The 16,552-nt window shown below is 40.0% G+C and overlaps 1 protein-coding gene across 1 annotated transcript; it reads left to right on the plus strand.

Moving 5' to 3' along the window:
- The first annotated feature begins 84 nt into the window (after window positions 1-84).
- On the plus strand, window positions 85-15,116 carry KLB (klotho beta). The gene is made up of 5 exons (XM_064712169.1): window positions 85-822; window positions 7,432-7,939; window positions 10,234-10,502; window positions 11,981-13,124; window positions 14,755-15,116. The coding sequence occupies exons 1-5, from the start codon at window positions 85-87 to the stop codon at window positions 15,114-15,116; spliced, it is 3,021 nt and encodes a 1,006-aa protein (XP_064568239.1).
- Window positions 15,117-16,552: the final 1,436 nt, after the last annotated feature.

Raw genomic sequence — 16,552 nt, forward strand, 5'->3', positions numbered from 1 at the left:
CGTGGACTCCAGCAAAAGAATGGAATTTTTTCAGCATCAGTACAAGAAATCTGATTTTTAACACTGGCACTATAAACTGGCACAATGTGTGGCCAGCGACTGGAGAAGATTGTTGCTTTTTGGACGTTCGCTTTCGTAAGGATTGTTACTGGGCTAGCTGGAGAGGGAAGATCCGTGTGGAGAAAGGACTCCCACTTCAGCCCCGTGAGCGAAACACAGATGTTTTTATATGACACTTTCCCCAGAGATTTTCTCTGGGGGGCAGGGACAGGAGCTTTCCAGGTGGAAGGCAGCTGGAGGAAGGACGGGAAGGGCTCCTCCATCTGGGACCGCTTCAGCCGCTCGGAGCTCAGGGACGCTGACAGCGCAGGCACCTCCAGTGACAGCTATGCCCTGTTGGACAAAGATCTGTCTGCTCTGCAGTTTTTGGGAGTTACTTTTTACCAGTTTTCAATTTCATGGTCAAGGCTCTTCCCCACTGGAGTGGTGGCAGCTCCCAATGAAAAAGGACTTCAGTATTATAACACCCTTATTGACTCCTTACTCTACAGGAACATTGCCCCCGTGGTTACACTGTACCACTGGGACCTGCCCCTGATGCTGCAAGAAAAATTTGGGGGATGGAAAAATGAATCTGTGATTGATATCTTCAATGACTATGCCACGTTTTGCTTCCAGACCTTTGGGGATCGTGTTAAATATTGGATTACAATCCACAATCCATATTTAGTTGCTTGGCATGGGTATGGCACAGGTATTCATGCTCCAGGAGAGAGAGGGAAAATAAGAACTGTCTACTCAGTAGGACACAATTTGATCAAGGTACAGTATAATAAGATTTTACAAATTGATCTTGCACTGCTCCAGGAAATAATAAGAGGAATTGGTCCTGTGATCAGTGTTTCTTTAAAAAATCACCTGCTGTGAGAGCACCAACAAATAACCTTTAGCTAAGGCAGTCTTTCTATTAACCCTCATTTTGATCTTATTTCTTGTCACAGCAGCTGACTCAATAATTATTTGTTTTAAAGTGCTTGTTTATTATTTTATTTAAATTAGTTTTTACATACAAATTCTAATGCTTAAAGAGCATTCTTTGTTCTTTACATTTAGTTAAACACATTTGGCCATCCTGAAATTATTATTCTATTAGTTTAAAAGGAAGTTCATTTGTATTTGCATATTGAATCAACTTTACTGGCCATAGAGTATGTATATGTCAGTGTGATTTGTTCTAGCTTAGTAAGATCATATTGCAAAATTTTTGCTTCTAAACTAGCAAGGCTGGCACATCTTGAGTTTGGAAGAAAACAAATGTTCTCTTCAGTACTTGAGAGTTTCAAATTATTTCCATGATGTACAGCGTTTTTTTGCATCTGCCGTGCTCACAGTACTTTACAGAGCTGGTCTCTATCCCATCTCTGCAGCCAGTATAATCTCCCTGCTGAGATTATTCTTAACTGTCACAAAGAACATTTTTCTACAACTTGCCATACATCACACATGTAATTAACAAATAAATCTGAATGGGCTAATCCTACAGAAAGAAGTATACATGTAGGGAAAAAATTATTTGCCAGAGTAGTTAAAATATTCTGCAACTGACAAATTTTTGTATTTACCTCTGGCCTTGAATGTTCAGAACATCATTTTTCAAAAAAGTCACACTGCAGTCAATAGAAGTTTTACACACAGAAAAGTTGTCAAGCATCCTGAGTCACTAACTGATTTCAGACTTAGCAGAAGAATGATTTAACTATAAAAATTTGTGAAGCATCTCAAAGAAAACTGCTGCCAAATCATTCTTTCTATTTTCAAGTGCTATTTTATATAATGCATGTAAAAGATATAAATTTACAATATTTCTTGCCTTCATTTCTGAGTGTCACAATCAAATGTGGAGTGACCAACTAGGCAGTCTCTGCACTTTCTGTAAAATCCATGTAAGCAGCACCCCACACACAGGGAATGTTATTCCTCTGCCAAAGAATCAATTGGATTTTCCAGGAAGGCAAGCACAGCTGGGTCTGATACACAAATTACTGACCTAATTTTCTTGTTCAATATTATTTGTCTCCAAGACTTGATTTGATAGTTGCTTCTTGTTCTAGAGTATAAAATAAATCACTTGGATGGAAGAGTTAAGGAGACTTTCAGCAGCACACAATCCTTTAGCTACCATTTTATTATCCATGGGCAGAAAGTATTCTCCTGTGGAACCCTTCTTACAACCCCATGAGCATTATCTAAAGTATTAGCAGTTCTCTCCTATACTACTGTAAAATTTCTGAAGATTCTAGATTTGAGATCAATGAAAAATCTCAAATTTGTGGTAAAGTATTTGAGGAACTGGAGTTTTCTGGTTAGGGTTAGGTACCAGTCGATATGAGTCAACTCCTCTTGTCTCTAGATATAATTATTTATTTCTCTTAGCAAACTGTAATGCCAGCCAGCCATTCTGATACTGTATGTTCCAAGCCAACTAGCCAGAATCTTTCTCAAAGATTTTTGTGCAACTTTAAACGTCTGGTTCATTTTGCATTGTTGACAACACAGTATTAATAGAATCTATTGAGGCACAATCAGGATTCATGTGTTGTGAAATATCTCTCCTTTGAGAATCAAGAAAAATTATAAGATTCTCCCTTTAAAGAGATTTCACATGGGGTTTTATTTCGTGACCAATATATACTGGTCTGTTTCTCAGACATTGTATTATGTCTACCTTCTAATTTCCCACTGCAAATGAAAGCCATTATCCCAAAAAGAAAAGATCAACCAAATGTCAGGTTTTGGCAGTGTGAGGCAAAGCCTGTTAAAGCTCTTGAAAAGATTGCCATTTATGTCATCAGCTTTAGGAAGAACCACACTCTTGTCCATGTCAAGGCTTCATTTTTGGACAGGCTGTTGACAGACCTGGTCCTCCATGCCACGCTGTGCACAAACCAGGTCCATCCATTAAATATACAGAGCAGGAAAAACAGGTCTGTAATGCTGAAATGAAGCTAATCTGGCCACCACACTGTTGCACAGCAATTTGTTGAAAATCATTCTCAAACCTTTTTGTAGTATCTTTGGAGAAATTAAATGAAGCTCTTGCACGAATCCTACTTTTAGTTTAATTTCCTTGTGTATCATTGCAGTCATGGTGTTATCAGAATTAATCACTGTTTATATAAAGAAGTGCTTTTTTGTGATATATCAATGATAACCTGAAGACAAGTTTAATAGAATCACAAAAACAATATAACAAACCACAAACCTCTGCTTTTTTGGACTTTGGATTATTTTATTGTAAGAACAATTTGAAAGTTGATGGAGATTTTTGTGTCCCTTGAAAAGGGCTGGAGAAATTCCTCTTAGTTTTAAACTCATCAATTTTATTGCTTTCAAAAGCAATATAGTGTCTTAAAACCCAAATAATTGACTGGTATATCAAAAAGTTCCTAGAATACCAGGTTGGAAGAGGACCTCAAGGATCATCTCCATAATGAGATACATTTTAGAACTGATTAAAAATTATCTGCTTCCATGAATGAATTCATGTAGGTAACTAGGCAGACAATGATCATATTAGGGCTTTCCTACAAAAGAAAGGTTGGTCTGCCTTCATCCAGCCCCAGAGCTCTGTGTGTTGGCTGGCACAAGGCACTGCTGATGCTGAATCGCCTCAATGCCCCAGACACATCTGCTGAGAGACAGCCCTGCCTTTTTATGGGCCTTGCTATTCAAGATCTGTAACAAGAGGTAGTGAATGCAGAATCAGAGGCTGATAAGCAGGGTGCTTAGGAGATCCACATTGGGAAAATAATTCAGAAGAAGAATTTCAAATGTGAGTTTTAAAAAATTTCAATTTAAAAAAAAACTAACTTGCATGTTACTATGTTTTCTGTTCATACACAGAGGGTAATCATTGCCACTGACCACTTCAAAGGACTCAGTACTACCTCTACACAAATTAATAGGGAATCTGAACTTTGATGCTTATTAATTGTAAATTGCTAAGAGATTCTCTTAGATAAATCTCTCTTGAGAGATACGGCTCTAGGGTGGACACAGAATCATCTCTGCTTGTAAATGTCTTTGCTGGAAGATTTTTCAAATAGTCGTAGCCATCAGTGATGGTTTAAAATTCAGCACTGATTCATAGTTTTTTGATGATTTGTTATTTTCAGGTTAGCTGTCTTAGATTTCTTGGTAATCATTGGGGAAAACACAATCCAAACGCAGGACAGTTAACACACAACAAATTATGATAGCAAAGCCTCAGTCCTTCATAACACCCTCTAAAGAAGTGTAGTCACCTGCACCTTGAGATGTAGGCAATCCTTCACAAGGATTGAGAGTCAGTTTGCAAAAGAAAGGGTTTAGGTCTGCTTTAGCTCTACTGACTATGGAGCATCTTTACCACAGACCAAAAAAACCTTTAACAGAAATACACTTTCCAAATAAGCCACACAGCCCTGCCCTTCTTCTGAACTGCAACATCATCATCAGACTATATTCTAGTTCTTCGTGGTTTAAACACCAAACTAGTAAACAAAAGGTCCAAATAATTTTATTACCATTTTTTCAATTCTAATTTTCCTAAATGTTCTTGATTTCCAGCACACTAAAATAACCCTATATACCCCGGCATTGTTTTGTTATATTCATTGCTGTTCAAAGAAAAATTGCTTGACTAAAGTATCTTAAGGATTTGAAAGCATTGCTCTATTGAAAGCTCTTTGCATGTGCATATGTTAAATTACAGGATCAGAATTTCAAGGAGTATGAGAATGTTTCAAAAAGAGAGAAGAACAAATACTGCTGTCTTCAGTTTATTAAGTTGCCTTTTCTAGCCTTTTACAGGGTTAGTACTAACTGACACAGCACTCTCTGTGACTTTCAAGACTAGAGAATATTTTCTATGTTTATACCAGGAAAATATGCTGAAATTAATGAGTCATACGTATCTAGAATAAATACCCAATATTGATCCTACTTTAACTGTGTATTTAGCCTTGACATTTGTCCTTGCTCTAACAAGGAAAGTGAAAGATTAGGGATTAAACTCTAACTGAAAAAAGATTAGTCAAGATTTACTGAAAATACCCAATTTGATGTATGATACAGCTTTTAAATTGATGTTTGTTTCATATCTGGTCTTAAAAAACAAATTCTATAAATCAGCTGATTCCATCAACAATAATTTGCATTTCTATCTGTGAATGTTAAGCTTCTTTACAGATAATTAACAACTCAAATCAGATTTGTAGGCAGCTATGTGTCTACTATGTCTGTAAAACCCTTACTGTAGATAGTGAGAAATTTTCTACAGTAAGAGTTAATCCTCAGAATTCAGTCACCAGTGACACAGACAAATTTGTATATGAGAATTCTATCTTGACTCATAGTAAATGTACTTATTTATAATTGAGGTCTACTCCTCTAGAGTTTTACCTGGGGCTGTATCCTCTACCATACACATTCTTTTTAATAGCAACTTTCTTTTCTTCTAATCACCTCCTGAAGATGTGTATGAATACGATGAGAGATTCTTGGCTTTTACATGTCAATATCATATTCTAATTAGCTGGGGTTTTGGCAATTTTTCTCCACCTAGAAAAGTGTGATTGCTATGATTTACCTGGTGCTACTGTCATGGTACTTGGCACTGTGCATCAGACAGCTGAGTGCAGGGCGGGTTTCTTGTGAAGCCAGTGCAGCCATATGCCTCTAATTCAGCAGTGGTGTCTGTGGGCTGTGTCTGCAGAAAAACTCTGCAAACCAGGTGAGAAAACCCTCGGGGCAGAGCACAGAGCGAGCCTGGCCCAGCAGCCCCAGGCTGGAGGGAATTTCAGGACAGGACAGTGAGGGCAGCCGAGGAGATGGCACTGGCCACTTAAATTTTCTGATGAGGCTACTAATAAATCGATTTTATAATACTTTAGTTCAATCTTGCAATTTGCCTCAAGGGTCCATTTTTGCTGGCTTCCCTCTTCAGCTACAGAAGCTGCATTTCAAAGGTTAGTGTCACTTTATCAGTATTTTCAAAGACAGACTTTGAACAAATGTTACGAGCATGACCTTAGAAACCATAAACAACTGATACACAAAATTTCACAAACTCTGATTCTTTGGTATCCCCCAGCTTAAACAAATACCTACCTGACATCAGGCCTTCTGGAGTTTTTTTTTAAACTGTCAAGGCTGTGTGTTTGTAGATAAATTAACAGAAATTATTGTCAAAGGCAAGCAATGCTGTTTGGCTTAGAAATGAGGACAATCTAAGTCAGCACTCAGTGTTTCACAATGTTTTTCTCTGGGTGCAAACTATTATTTTCTTTCCAGCTTAACAGTGTAATGCCACACTCCAGGCATGAGGTAAACTCTAAGTTACTTGTCAACTCTTCATCTGGGACAGCCAGCTCCCCTCCCCTGTGTCACATCACCTGATGTGATTCACGCTGCAGTCCAGGGTCACTCCTCTCTGACCAGCCTGTCCTTTTTCCTTACAGGGCTTTGACAATGCTAGTGGCTCCTCAGCCTCCCATGTATTTCTGGTTTTGTGTAAGCTTTGTCTGCTGTATACCCTTATTTGGGTAATTAATAAAGTGACATTTGAAGCTATTGTGACATGTAATAACAACACACTTACTAAAACATTATGAAAATAATAAAATCAGTATTCAGATGTGATACAGTTCAGTGGCCATTTCAAAGAAGAAATTAACTAAAATCCTGAATTCTCAAAATTCTCACTCAGAGCTGTGAAAGTTGACATTTGGATTCAAACGTCACAGCTGGGTCCTTTGCCCAAGTTTTTACATTTAGGGATTGTGCAAATATCAAAGCTTGAACACTTGCTCATATGACTAGGCCAGAATAAAACAACTAAATCCCAAGAAGAGGGATGGGGTGGATGTGGTTTGATCAAAGTAAGTCCAGGTAACCCTCGGAGCACAGAGCAGTTAGTAGCACAGAGTCACCACTGACAAATGAAATATCATATGAGATGCATCTTTGATGGAATAATTGTAAAGATGGTTTGAAATTTTAACCATATCAGGAATCACCGTTTGACAGAGAAAGACTGGCTAGATCCCAGAGTTCACATCCCCTTGTTAGAGCTGTTCCCAAGTGTCTGTGTAACAACAACTCTTCTCATCCTTGCTGGGATCTCCCCTGAAATTTAGACATGTGTTAAAAGGCAAAAAAGCCACAGCCCCAAGGTGTCATAGGACACGAATTACTGAGCATTGCCCTCTTCCCAAGGAGCCTTGCAGGGTGACAGTGATTGCCCATTAAACTGTGCAGGGTAATTCATGTGCCTTAACTGATGCTTCCATGGAAGCCTGCAGTGACTCAGATGGAGCTACCTGCCTTTCTGGCTACCAACCCACAGAGACTTATTAGAGTTACAATTTAATGCTATTTTTCTCTCATCAGGCTCATGCAAGAGTTTGGCATACCTACAAAGAACACTTTGAACCCTACCAGAAGGGGATGATATCCATAGTGCTGGGATCCCACTGGATTGAGCCTAACAAATTGGAAGATGAGTTGGACATTTCTAAATGTCAGAAGTCCATGGAGAGAGTACTTGGATGGTTTGCTAAACCCATCCATGGGGATGGGGATTATCCAGAAGAACTGAAAAATGAATTCTTATTTCTCCCACACTTTACCGAAGATGAAAAAAACTACATCAAGGGAACAGCTGACTTCTTTGCATTTTCCTTTGGTCCTAGTAACTTTAAACCTCCAAACACTCTACCAAAAATGGGACAAAATTTGTCACTCAATTTGAGGGAAGTACTGAACTGGATTAAACTGGAATACAACAGTCCTCGAATCTTGATTGCAGAGAATGGCTGGTTCACTGACAGCCACGTGAAAACAGATGACACCACAGCCATCTACATGATGAAAAACTTCATTAATAAGGTTTTACAAGGTTTGTACAGAAATTACTTGTTGGATTTTTCAAGGAGCACTTTTGATTGTTTGATGTTTAGCTCTGTAATAATTTAGTCCTTTTTTTAGTGAGATAATGGCAACAAAGTTAATCATTAACTATTTATACTGCATGAGTGCCAGTCATGGATCAGGATCTACTGATGCTAGGTGTTGTACAAACAGAAAAAAAACCATAGTCCCTGTCCCAGAAAGCTAAAGTCCAACATCTGCATTGGGTTAGACTTGGTTAGGGTTTCCATACTGAAACTATTACTCCTGCAGGACTCTAAGACTCCATCTATAGTAGGTATAGAAAAGCCTTGAGATCTTCTGTGAATGTCACCTCTGGTGACATAAGGACCTTAGTTAACTCCTGACTTTTCCTACCTTCAGCCCTTTGTTTCTGCCCCAGACCTTCCCCTTATTTTTCAGGGTGCTTTTCTCATCCTCACTCTAACGCTCAGTCAGGATCCTGACCTGTTTCTGCCTTCTCCTTTCACTGTCCCTCAGACAGTGCTACAAACATACTCTCACTCTGATCCACCAGATCTCTACCTGTCACCTGCCTAACTTTTAATTTTCTTTACATAAAACATACATAAAATAATAATTTTGCCCCTACCCATTTAAACAGCCACAAAATCTCAGCATGCACCATCTCAAGTGCCACAGCATCTTTTGCTCTGACAATTAAACTTACCCCCATATATTCAATATGTTTCTACCAACAAAAGTATTCTCAGTTGTCACTTGCTCCCATTACATGTCTGCTCCCATTTGTTCAACCTTCCTCAGTGCAGACACAAAGTACTCATCTTTACTTGCCAGGCCATTCTAGCTTATCTCTTTATCCTCTACATCATTCTCTGCCTCTGCATTTTGCAATGGGTATTTTCAGACATTTTTGTACTTTCTCCCATGGTTTCTCTAATTTAGAAGTTGCCTTCTTTGAATATACTTGCCACTATATTGCTTTGTTACATTTCCTCATCTCCTTTCCAGTATTCTGCTCTTGTCTATCAGCTTCCCATACACTCACATTGAAATCTCTTGGGCTTTCTGATTTCATCTGGCAACTAGAAAAACATCCAGCCTGTGCTGCTGAGTACCTTGGAACTCTGCTGCATCAATACATGCACTGTGCAAAACTGCTTTCTTTGCAGCCTGGTCTGACTAGGGCAAGGAAGTTCAGTGGAAATACAGAATGATGCAAAATTATATGTCCTGAGAAAATGGAGCTAAATGATATTGGGAAAGAATAAACCAGAAAACTTAATCTTTATTCCTTGGCTTACTGGTGTGGTGGACTACCTGTGCTAAAATATGGCTTGTCCACCTGTCTGTGTCAAAATCCTCAGGAAGGCTGGACAAACCCTACTTGGTCACTGCTTTCCCTAGGTCATTCCAGCCCTTATAAGGTTAACATGAGGAGTTATCCAGTGTTATTCCCTAGCTTTAAGGTGGTGACAGGCAGTGAACATGACTGACCATGGAGTTTGGACTTTTCCTTGCAGGCTGCCAGCTGGCACGAGCCTGCAGGGGTGAAAAGCATTGTGGTTAGCTGGTGTCTGCTGAGCAGCTGCTCTGCAGGCCCTGCTGCTCTTCCTGAAGAGTCAGGGTCCACATCTGAGAAAGCAGTTGTGTTGTCATCTTTCTTATATATTACATGTAAAGGATCATATGTAAATTCCTTTGCAAGAAGGACATTAAGATTGCCTGAAGAAATCAGCATGCACTGCAGCCATTTTGTAACTAAATCAGTCTCTGGGTTGCTCTACCCTACTTCTCTAGTCATTAACAGTCCCATGCCAACAAAATAGATTTTTCAATTTACAAGCTGAGTAGACATTCCCACGAGCTTGCAGACGTCTTTCAAATAAAGGTGGAGAGTTTTAGCTTCATGACAAAGTTACAAACCAGATCAACTGTTTCTCCCTTTATTTTGACTCATGATTCTCCAATTTTACTGGTATTATTGTACTGGCAAATTGTCAAATGCAATTTCAAACGTGGATGGGGTATAATATTTCTTGTTTGGTCAGAGCAGAATTAAAACATCCTACAGTAAATTAATTTCTTAAGGACACCTTAATTTCTTAGTGACACCTTTTTTTTTTAGTAAATAAAGACTAAGATATATACATCAGTTTTGCAATGAATTACAGTGGGTCAATACAAACATTGAGAAGACACACAAGATTTTCAAAATAAATAGCCCTTTCTCATAAATATCCCTTATATATGTTAGAGTAATGAATACAGGACTCATGGATGTCACCTTCTCTTTTGCAGCTATTAAATACGACAACATAGATGTGTTTGGTTACACAGCCTGGTCCCTCCTTGATGGCTTTGAATGGCAGCATGCTTACAACATCAGGCGTGGATTATTTTATGTAGATTTCAAAAGCAAAAAAAAGGAAAGGATTCCCAAGTCATCTGCACTTTATTATAAACAAATCATACAAGAAAATGGCTTCTTCCCAAAGGATTCCACCCCAAACTTGCAAGCTCAGTTCTCCTGTGACTTCTCCTGGGGTATCACCGAGTCTGTTCTCAAGGTAAACATAAAATATTAAGCGGATCACTGGCAACAGAGTGATCAGCAGCTCCCTGAACAAATGACCATACACAGCACCTTGCATTCCAGAATTCCAGTGCACACTGCCAACAGAAGTTAAGCCATAATTGCATTGGTCCAATTTCCTGTGTTTCCAGGTTTTCAGGTGAGCTGGGCACAGAGTGCTGGCTACTGCTGCAGCAGCAGGCCCTGCTGCAGGAGCCCTTCCAAGCATGGCCCTCCCTCTGCTTGTGGCAGATCAGATGAGGAAATTCAAACCAAGAAGTTGATCCAACCAATTGTTACTGGGTTATTTTTCAACCAGGAGTTTCAAAATCCAGTTTGCAGTGTGGCCATAGGGATGCTTGTGAAGGTCTGATGGAGAGAGTGACAAAGGGCAGGGACAAGGTGATTATGCTGGTGGCAGCAGAAAGATCTGCAGGCTCCAGGTCTTGTCTACAGCAGAAACACATTCCTGGGTTAGGCCTGGCTCTAAGTGCCACTCAGACAAGTGGGTAAGAAGCCATTCTTTAAAAAGACACATAGCACAGGTGAAGATAACCAGCCCTGAGGTTTTACCATCTGAGCTCACATTAGAAAACAGATCATACAACCTTTTGTCCAAACCGGCTCCCACAGGACCTATTTATACTTTATTTATCTTCTATTTCTGCTTTAAACTTAGTAAATAAGCTAACTGTATGTATGGGCAGGTTGGGATATGCTTCTTGTCATTGCACACAGACAGTCCCGTGACAAATATGAGCCTCAAAAACTAACACCAAAATCCCATAATTTAGCCTACTGACTGACAACCGTAGGGGAAGAAAAAGTTAAGCTTCTATATATCTTGTTAATATGCAGCACAAAAAAATACATTTCCTTTGAAAAAAAAGCAATCTAAATATTTTAAACTTTACTTTGAAACCTAGAAAAAGCATTTAAAAATTGGAATATTAAAAAAATGTTTTATTCTGAACTTTTTTAACTAATAGGAGATAGAAAAGATATAACTAAATGCTACAAGCTGTTCGTGTCAGATAAGTATGCCTCAATTTCACAAGGTTGATCACAGCAGCAGTGCCAAAATCATCCATGCCTGCCTCTGGTGCTTGTTCTCACCAGCTGCCCTCCAGGCAGCTGCCTGAGAACTGCTATGTGCATGACCAGAGTGAACTTGATCAGGGAGAGCTATCTCAGTGAAAAGATGTCATGTAGGCTGGTGGCAGGACAAATGCCTGTGTGTAATTGAAAAAAGTGCAATTTTGATGTTTTTCATAGGGAAAGAAATGATAAGATGGCCACTAGCACATAGCCCATATAGGTGAGTTGGTTATCCTCTTTCCCCTGGAGCATTTAAGCAGGGCCTTCTGACATCCACCACTAATCGACAGCTAAACACAGGCAGAAATGCAAATTACAAGCAGATATTACGTTCATTTAATTAAAACCCATTGTAACATATTTTTATTTTCACAGGCAGAATCGGCAGCTTCCTCACCACAGTTCTGTGATTCCAGCTTGTACCTCTGGAATGTCACAGGAGATGGGCTTCTGCACAGAGTTGAAGGGGTAAAGCTAAAAACCCGACCAGCACAGTGCACAGATTTTGTCAGTATTAAAAAGCAACTGGATCTCCTGGAAAAAATGAAAGTCACCCATTACAGATTTGCACTTGACTGGTCACTAATTTTACCCAACGGAGATTTGTCAGTGGTCAACAGGCAAGTTCTTAGGTATTACAGATGTGTGATTAGTGAAGCTCTGAAACTGAACATTCAGTCCATGGTCACCTTGTATTATCCAACTCACACCTACCTGGGCCTGCCGGGTCCTTTGCTGCAGACAGGAGGATGGTTGAACCAATCCACTGCCCACGCTTTTCAAGAGTACGCAGCTTTGTGCTTTAGGGAGCTTGGTGATTTGGTTAAACTGTGGATTACAATAAACGAGCCAAACCAGCTAAGCAATGTCTACAAGAGGAGCAGCAATGACACCTATCGGGCAGCACACAATTTGTTACTAGCACACGCCATGGCCTGGAGAACGTACGACGAGCGGTACCGGCCCTCTCAGTACGGCAAAGTGTCCCTGTCCCTGCATTCCGACTGGGCTGAGCCTGCCAACCCCTTCTTTGAATCTCACTCAAAAGCTGCCAACAGGTTTCTTCAGTTTGAAATAGGCTGGTTTGCCAATCCCATATTTAAGACTGGGGACTATCCAGCTACCATGAGGGAATATATCACCTTTAAAAACAGAAAAAGCCTTTCATATACTTTGTTGCCATCTTTCACAAGTGAGGAAAAGCAGCTTGTCAAAGGTGCAGCTGACTTTTATGCACTGAATCATTTCACCACCAGATTTGTGATTGATGAACCTCAGAATGGAAGCCAGCATGAATTTGATTGTGACATTCAATTTCTGCAGGATATCACCTGCCTGAGCTCCCCTTCTCGTTTGGCAGTGGTGCCCTGGGGAATGCGCAAAGTTCTCAGGTGGATCAAAAAAACTTACGGTGACATCGACATTTACATCACAGCAAATGGAATAGACGACCCGTCCTTGGACAATGACGAGCTTCGAAATTATTACTTGGACAAATACATACAAGAGGTTTTAAAAGGTGAGCACATGACAGATTCAAGTTCCCCAGGGCCATTTCCATGGCTCAGAGCAGGCACAGCTAAGTCTCGCCCTGGACAGAGCGAGCAGTCCTGGCTCAGATGCAGGAGCCAACAGCACTGAGCCCCCTGAGGGGCCCAACTCTGCAGCCACACTCAGGGCAGCTGTGACACAAAGGAATGGCATCAAGTGCCTTGCACAAAATGCAGCTACAGCTGCCTCCAGTTTAAACCATGAGAGAAGCTCTCTGGGCATGTACACATACAGCAGAGTAGTTACTCAGAAATTATTAGGAAGTGGCACTTCAGCCCAACAACTCCCAAGAGATAAAGTTTCTACTCTCCAAAGAAAGGCAGAGCCTCCTTGCTTGCTGAACTAGTCATTGGACAGGAAAGTGCAAGCAAATCCACAGTGACCTGGAGGGACATACAGAAGAAATACAGCAGGGCACCAGCAGCACCAGCTGCTGTTGAAGGGAGAGTCCAACTCTGGTTCTTGTTCCACTCCTTGTTTTCTCCTAGGCACATATGGAAATCTACTTGTTCACTTTAGAGAAAAAGTAGTAAAAGTTATGGAGGTAGAGGACAAAACCATTCAAGGCAATGATCTTCAGCAGCAGCTTATTGTATGAGAAATGCTGCAGGGACCTCACCCCTCCCCTCCCTCTTCCCCCAGCCAATCATTAAAGAAAAGCAGTGGGACACAGGCTACCAGCAAGGCCTTGGTTCCTGACCCATACAGACAAAATGAGATGTGCAATACATCCCTGCCCTCACTGTTCCCTACTGGTGAGCATTAGAGAGATCCTGATCAGGAGACCGGGGGTTCAAAAGCTTTTCTGAGGTAACTGACATCAAACACAGTCTAGGCATCCTAGTTTCTCCTCTCGAGGAGTTAATAAAAATGAGACAAATCTTACTCATGGCTAAGCATGCCTTAAGATTACTTTTAGACACCAAGAAAAGTGTTCTCTCTCCAGTGCTTAGCCTTCTTAGTTACTACAGGACTAATGTAGTGATGATTATGAGCATTTGCTGATTTATTTTCCATGCTAATTTCATACTGCAAACAAAACAATACAGTACTAAAGGAATTAAGTTATTAAATGTTTACATGTTCTTAGTCTGGGTCACATTCCCAACTATGCTCGCTGATTGCACATGACTTCAAGGCCTGCTATTGCAAAGTATTCTCAGCCAGCACTTGGGTGCAGCAGTGTAACACAGAGCCATGCATGCTGAGGGATGAGCAGCTGAGCTTGGAGCAGGGCAGGAATTCTTGGAAAGCTGCCCTCAAGGCACTTAAGGGCAGCTGCTCCCAAGTCATTGCAGCTGGCTCCAGTTAAGAGCAGCATCTAGCTTTTCCCAGAACAGAACAAACTCCCAGCTCCAACCCTGTACAAATCCAGTTTTCATGGCATAGGTCAAAAATCATATGGACTTTTTAAAACAGTAAGGCACTGTTCCTATGTAATTGAGACAACCGAGTATTAAAAGCAGTAAATATTTTATGAAGTACGCTTTTCAAATTTCTAACAATTTCAAATCTCAAATCTTACCAGAAAGTATGCAGGTTTTACTTGAAATGTAACCTTTTATTAACACTTTGTTTTGGTTTCTTTTCCTTCTCAGCCTACTACATTGACAAAGTCAAGATTAAAGGCTACTATGCGTTTAAGCTGACTGAAGAAAAATCTAAGCCCAGATTTGGATTCTTCACTTCAGATTCAAAAGAAAAGCCTTCAGTAAGATTTTACAACGGCCTGATAAGCAACAATGGCTTCCCTGCTGACCACTCAGTCTGTGGCCCCTCTAGCCACGAAAAGCAGTGTAGCTTCTGCTTGTTTGTTTCTCAGAAGAAGCCGTTAATATTCTTTGCCTGCTGCCTCTTCTCTACCCTGAGTTTGCTTTTAGCTATTATTTTTTTTCACAAAAGAAAAAGAAGGAAACGTTTTAAGGCAAAAAGCATCAAATGCATCTGTGTCTCATTTTAGAAGGGGGCACAAGCCCACTTTCAGTGAGATCCATCACTGCATTCTACAGTGGACAATACCACTCAGACAACTGTGGAAAAGCACTGAGTCACTCCAGCCACACACACCAGCATTTCATTCAAAAACAAAGGAATCACATCCACAGGAAGAAGAGCCATGGCACTTGTTTCTAGTGAAACTACTTTTATCCACCTACTGTACCTAGAAGACAACTTCATCTGTTCAAAAAACAAAAAATTATGACCCTCCTGTGCCTTGGAATAACCTTTACAACAGCTTTACTTGCAAAGAGCAACTTTTGAGAACTGATATGCACCTTTCTACGTCTTGTGATGTGTATTCATGTTATGAGTGTTGTTCAGCATGAAACTGAAGCTGTTAGGGTTTAGAAGTGTTATTAAACCCCACAAACCTTCAACCAAGTACAACACCAGGAATGAAATGCACCAGGCCAGCTTCTGAAGATACCCCTAAAAGAACAAAACCAAGTTAACTCCATTATTGACCAAGAGATATCCCTTACAGATTGGCTGAAGTAGTTTTAAGCAAATGTAACTGGAGACAAAACCATATACAATCACTATTTTTCATCTCCAAAATGGGGCAGCCATAAAAATTTTTACTAGCAGAGAACATCTAAATAAATAGTAACTGTTAACCCACTCAATAGAGTGATTAATGTAAAATTGCACTTGTCATTATACAAGTGGATCTTTGGGCAGTTTTTGGAATTTTTTAACATGTGGGATGCTTTAGCAACTTGTTGCCAAGTATGTTTCTGCACTATCCCAGTATTTTATATACTTTTTCCAAATTGAATGGAGCAAGTGACAGTGTGGATTTTACTACTGCACAGAAATAGTACAACCACCCAGTTAGATGTTGGTTCATGGCAAGATTAGCAGTGAAGAAACCAAGATGTATCCCCAGATAACAAATAACTGCTGGTGAAACTCAACAATACACTCTGATTGAGCTTTGAGGTCAAGTCCCTTGTTTTCTTAAGTGAGCAATAAAAATAAAGCATTGTATTTTCAGACTACTGCTTCTATCTATGTATTTAGTTTAAATGGTCTTACAAATCTTGTTCTACTGATTTCAGTTTTGTTTTTCATCTACTTCAGATTCTGTCACCAAAAGTCTGAGGCTTGAGAAAAGATGTGAAAGAACACTGGTCTCCCCTGTGAGAAAAATGCTTTTATGATTTCTTAATGCTGTGATTCAAAAATGCCACTTCATGACTTTGTCACAAAGATCATGGTAGCACAGCCTACACATTGCCCTAGCAGTCTCTGAGCATGTTCATTCAGTCTGAATGAAGTCCCATGGTTTGAAAACACATTGGCAGGGGGGACCCACTGTGCAATCTGCTTCTCTGAAAGCCATCAGGTTCATGCAATCACCATTTAGTTCTTAAAAAAAAAAAACCAACAAAC

The sequence above is a fragment of the Zonotrichia leucophrys genome, chromosome 4 (assembly GCF_028769735.1).
Source record: "Zonotrichia leucophrys gambelii isolate GWCS_2022_RI chromosome 4, RI_Zleu_2.0, whole genome shotgun sequence".
Taxonomy (NCBI): Eukaryota; Metazoa; Chordata; class Aves; order Passeriformes; family Passerellidae; genus Zonotrichia; species Zonotrichia leucophrys.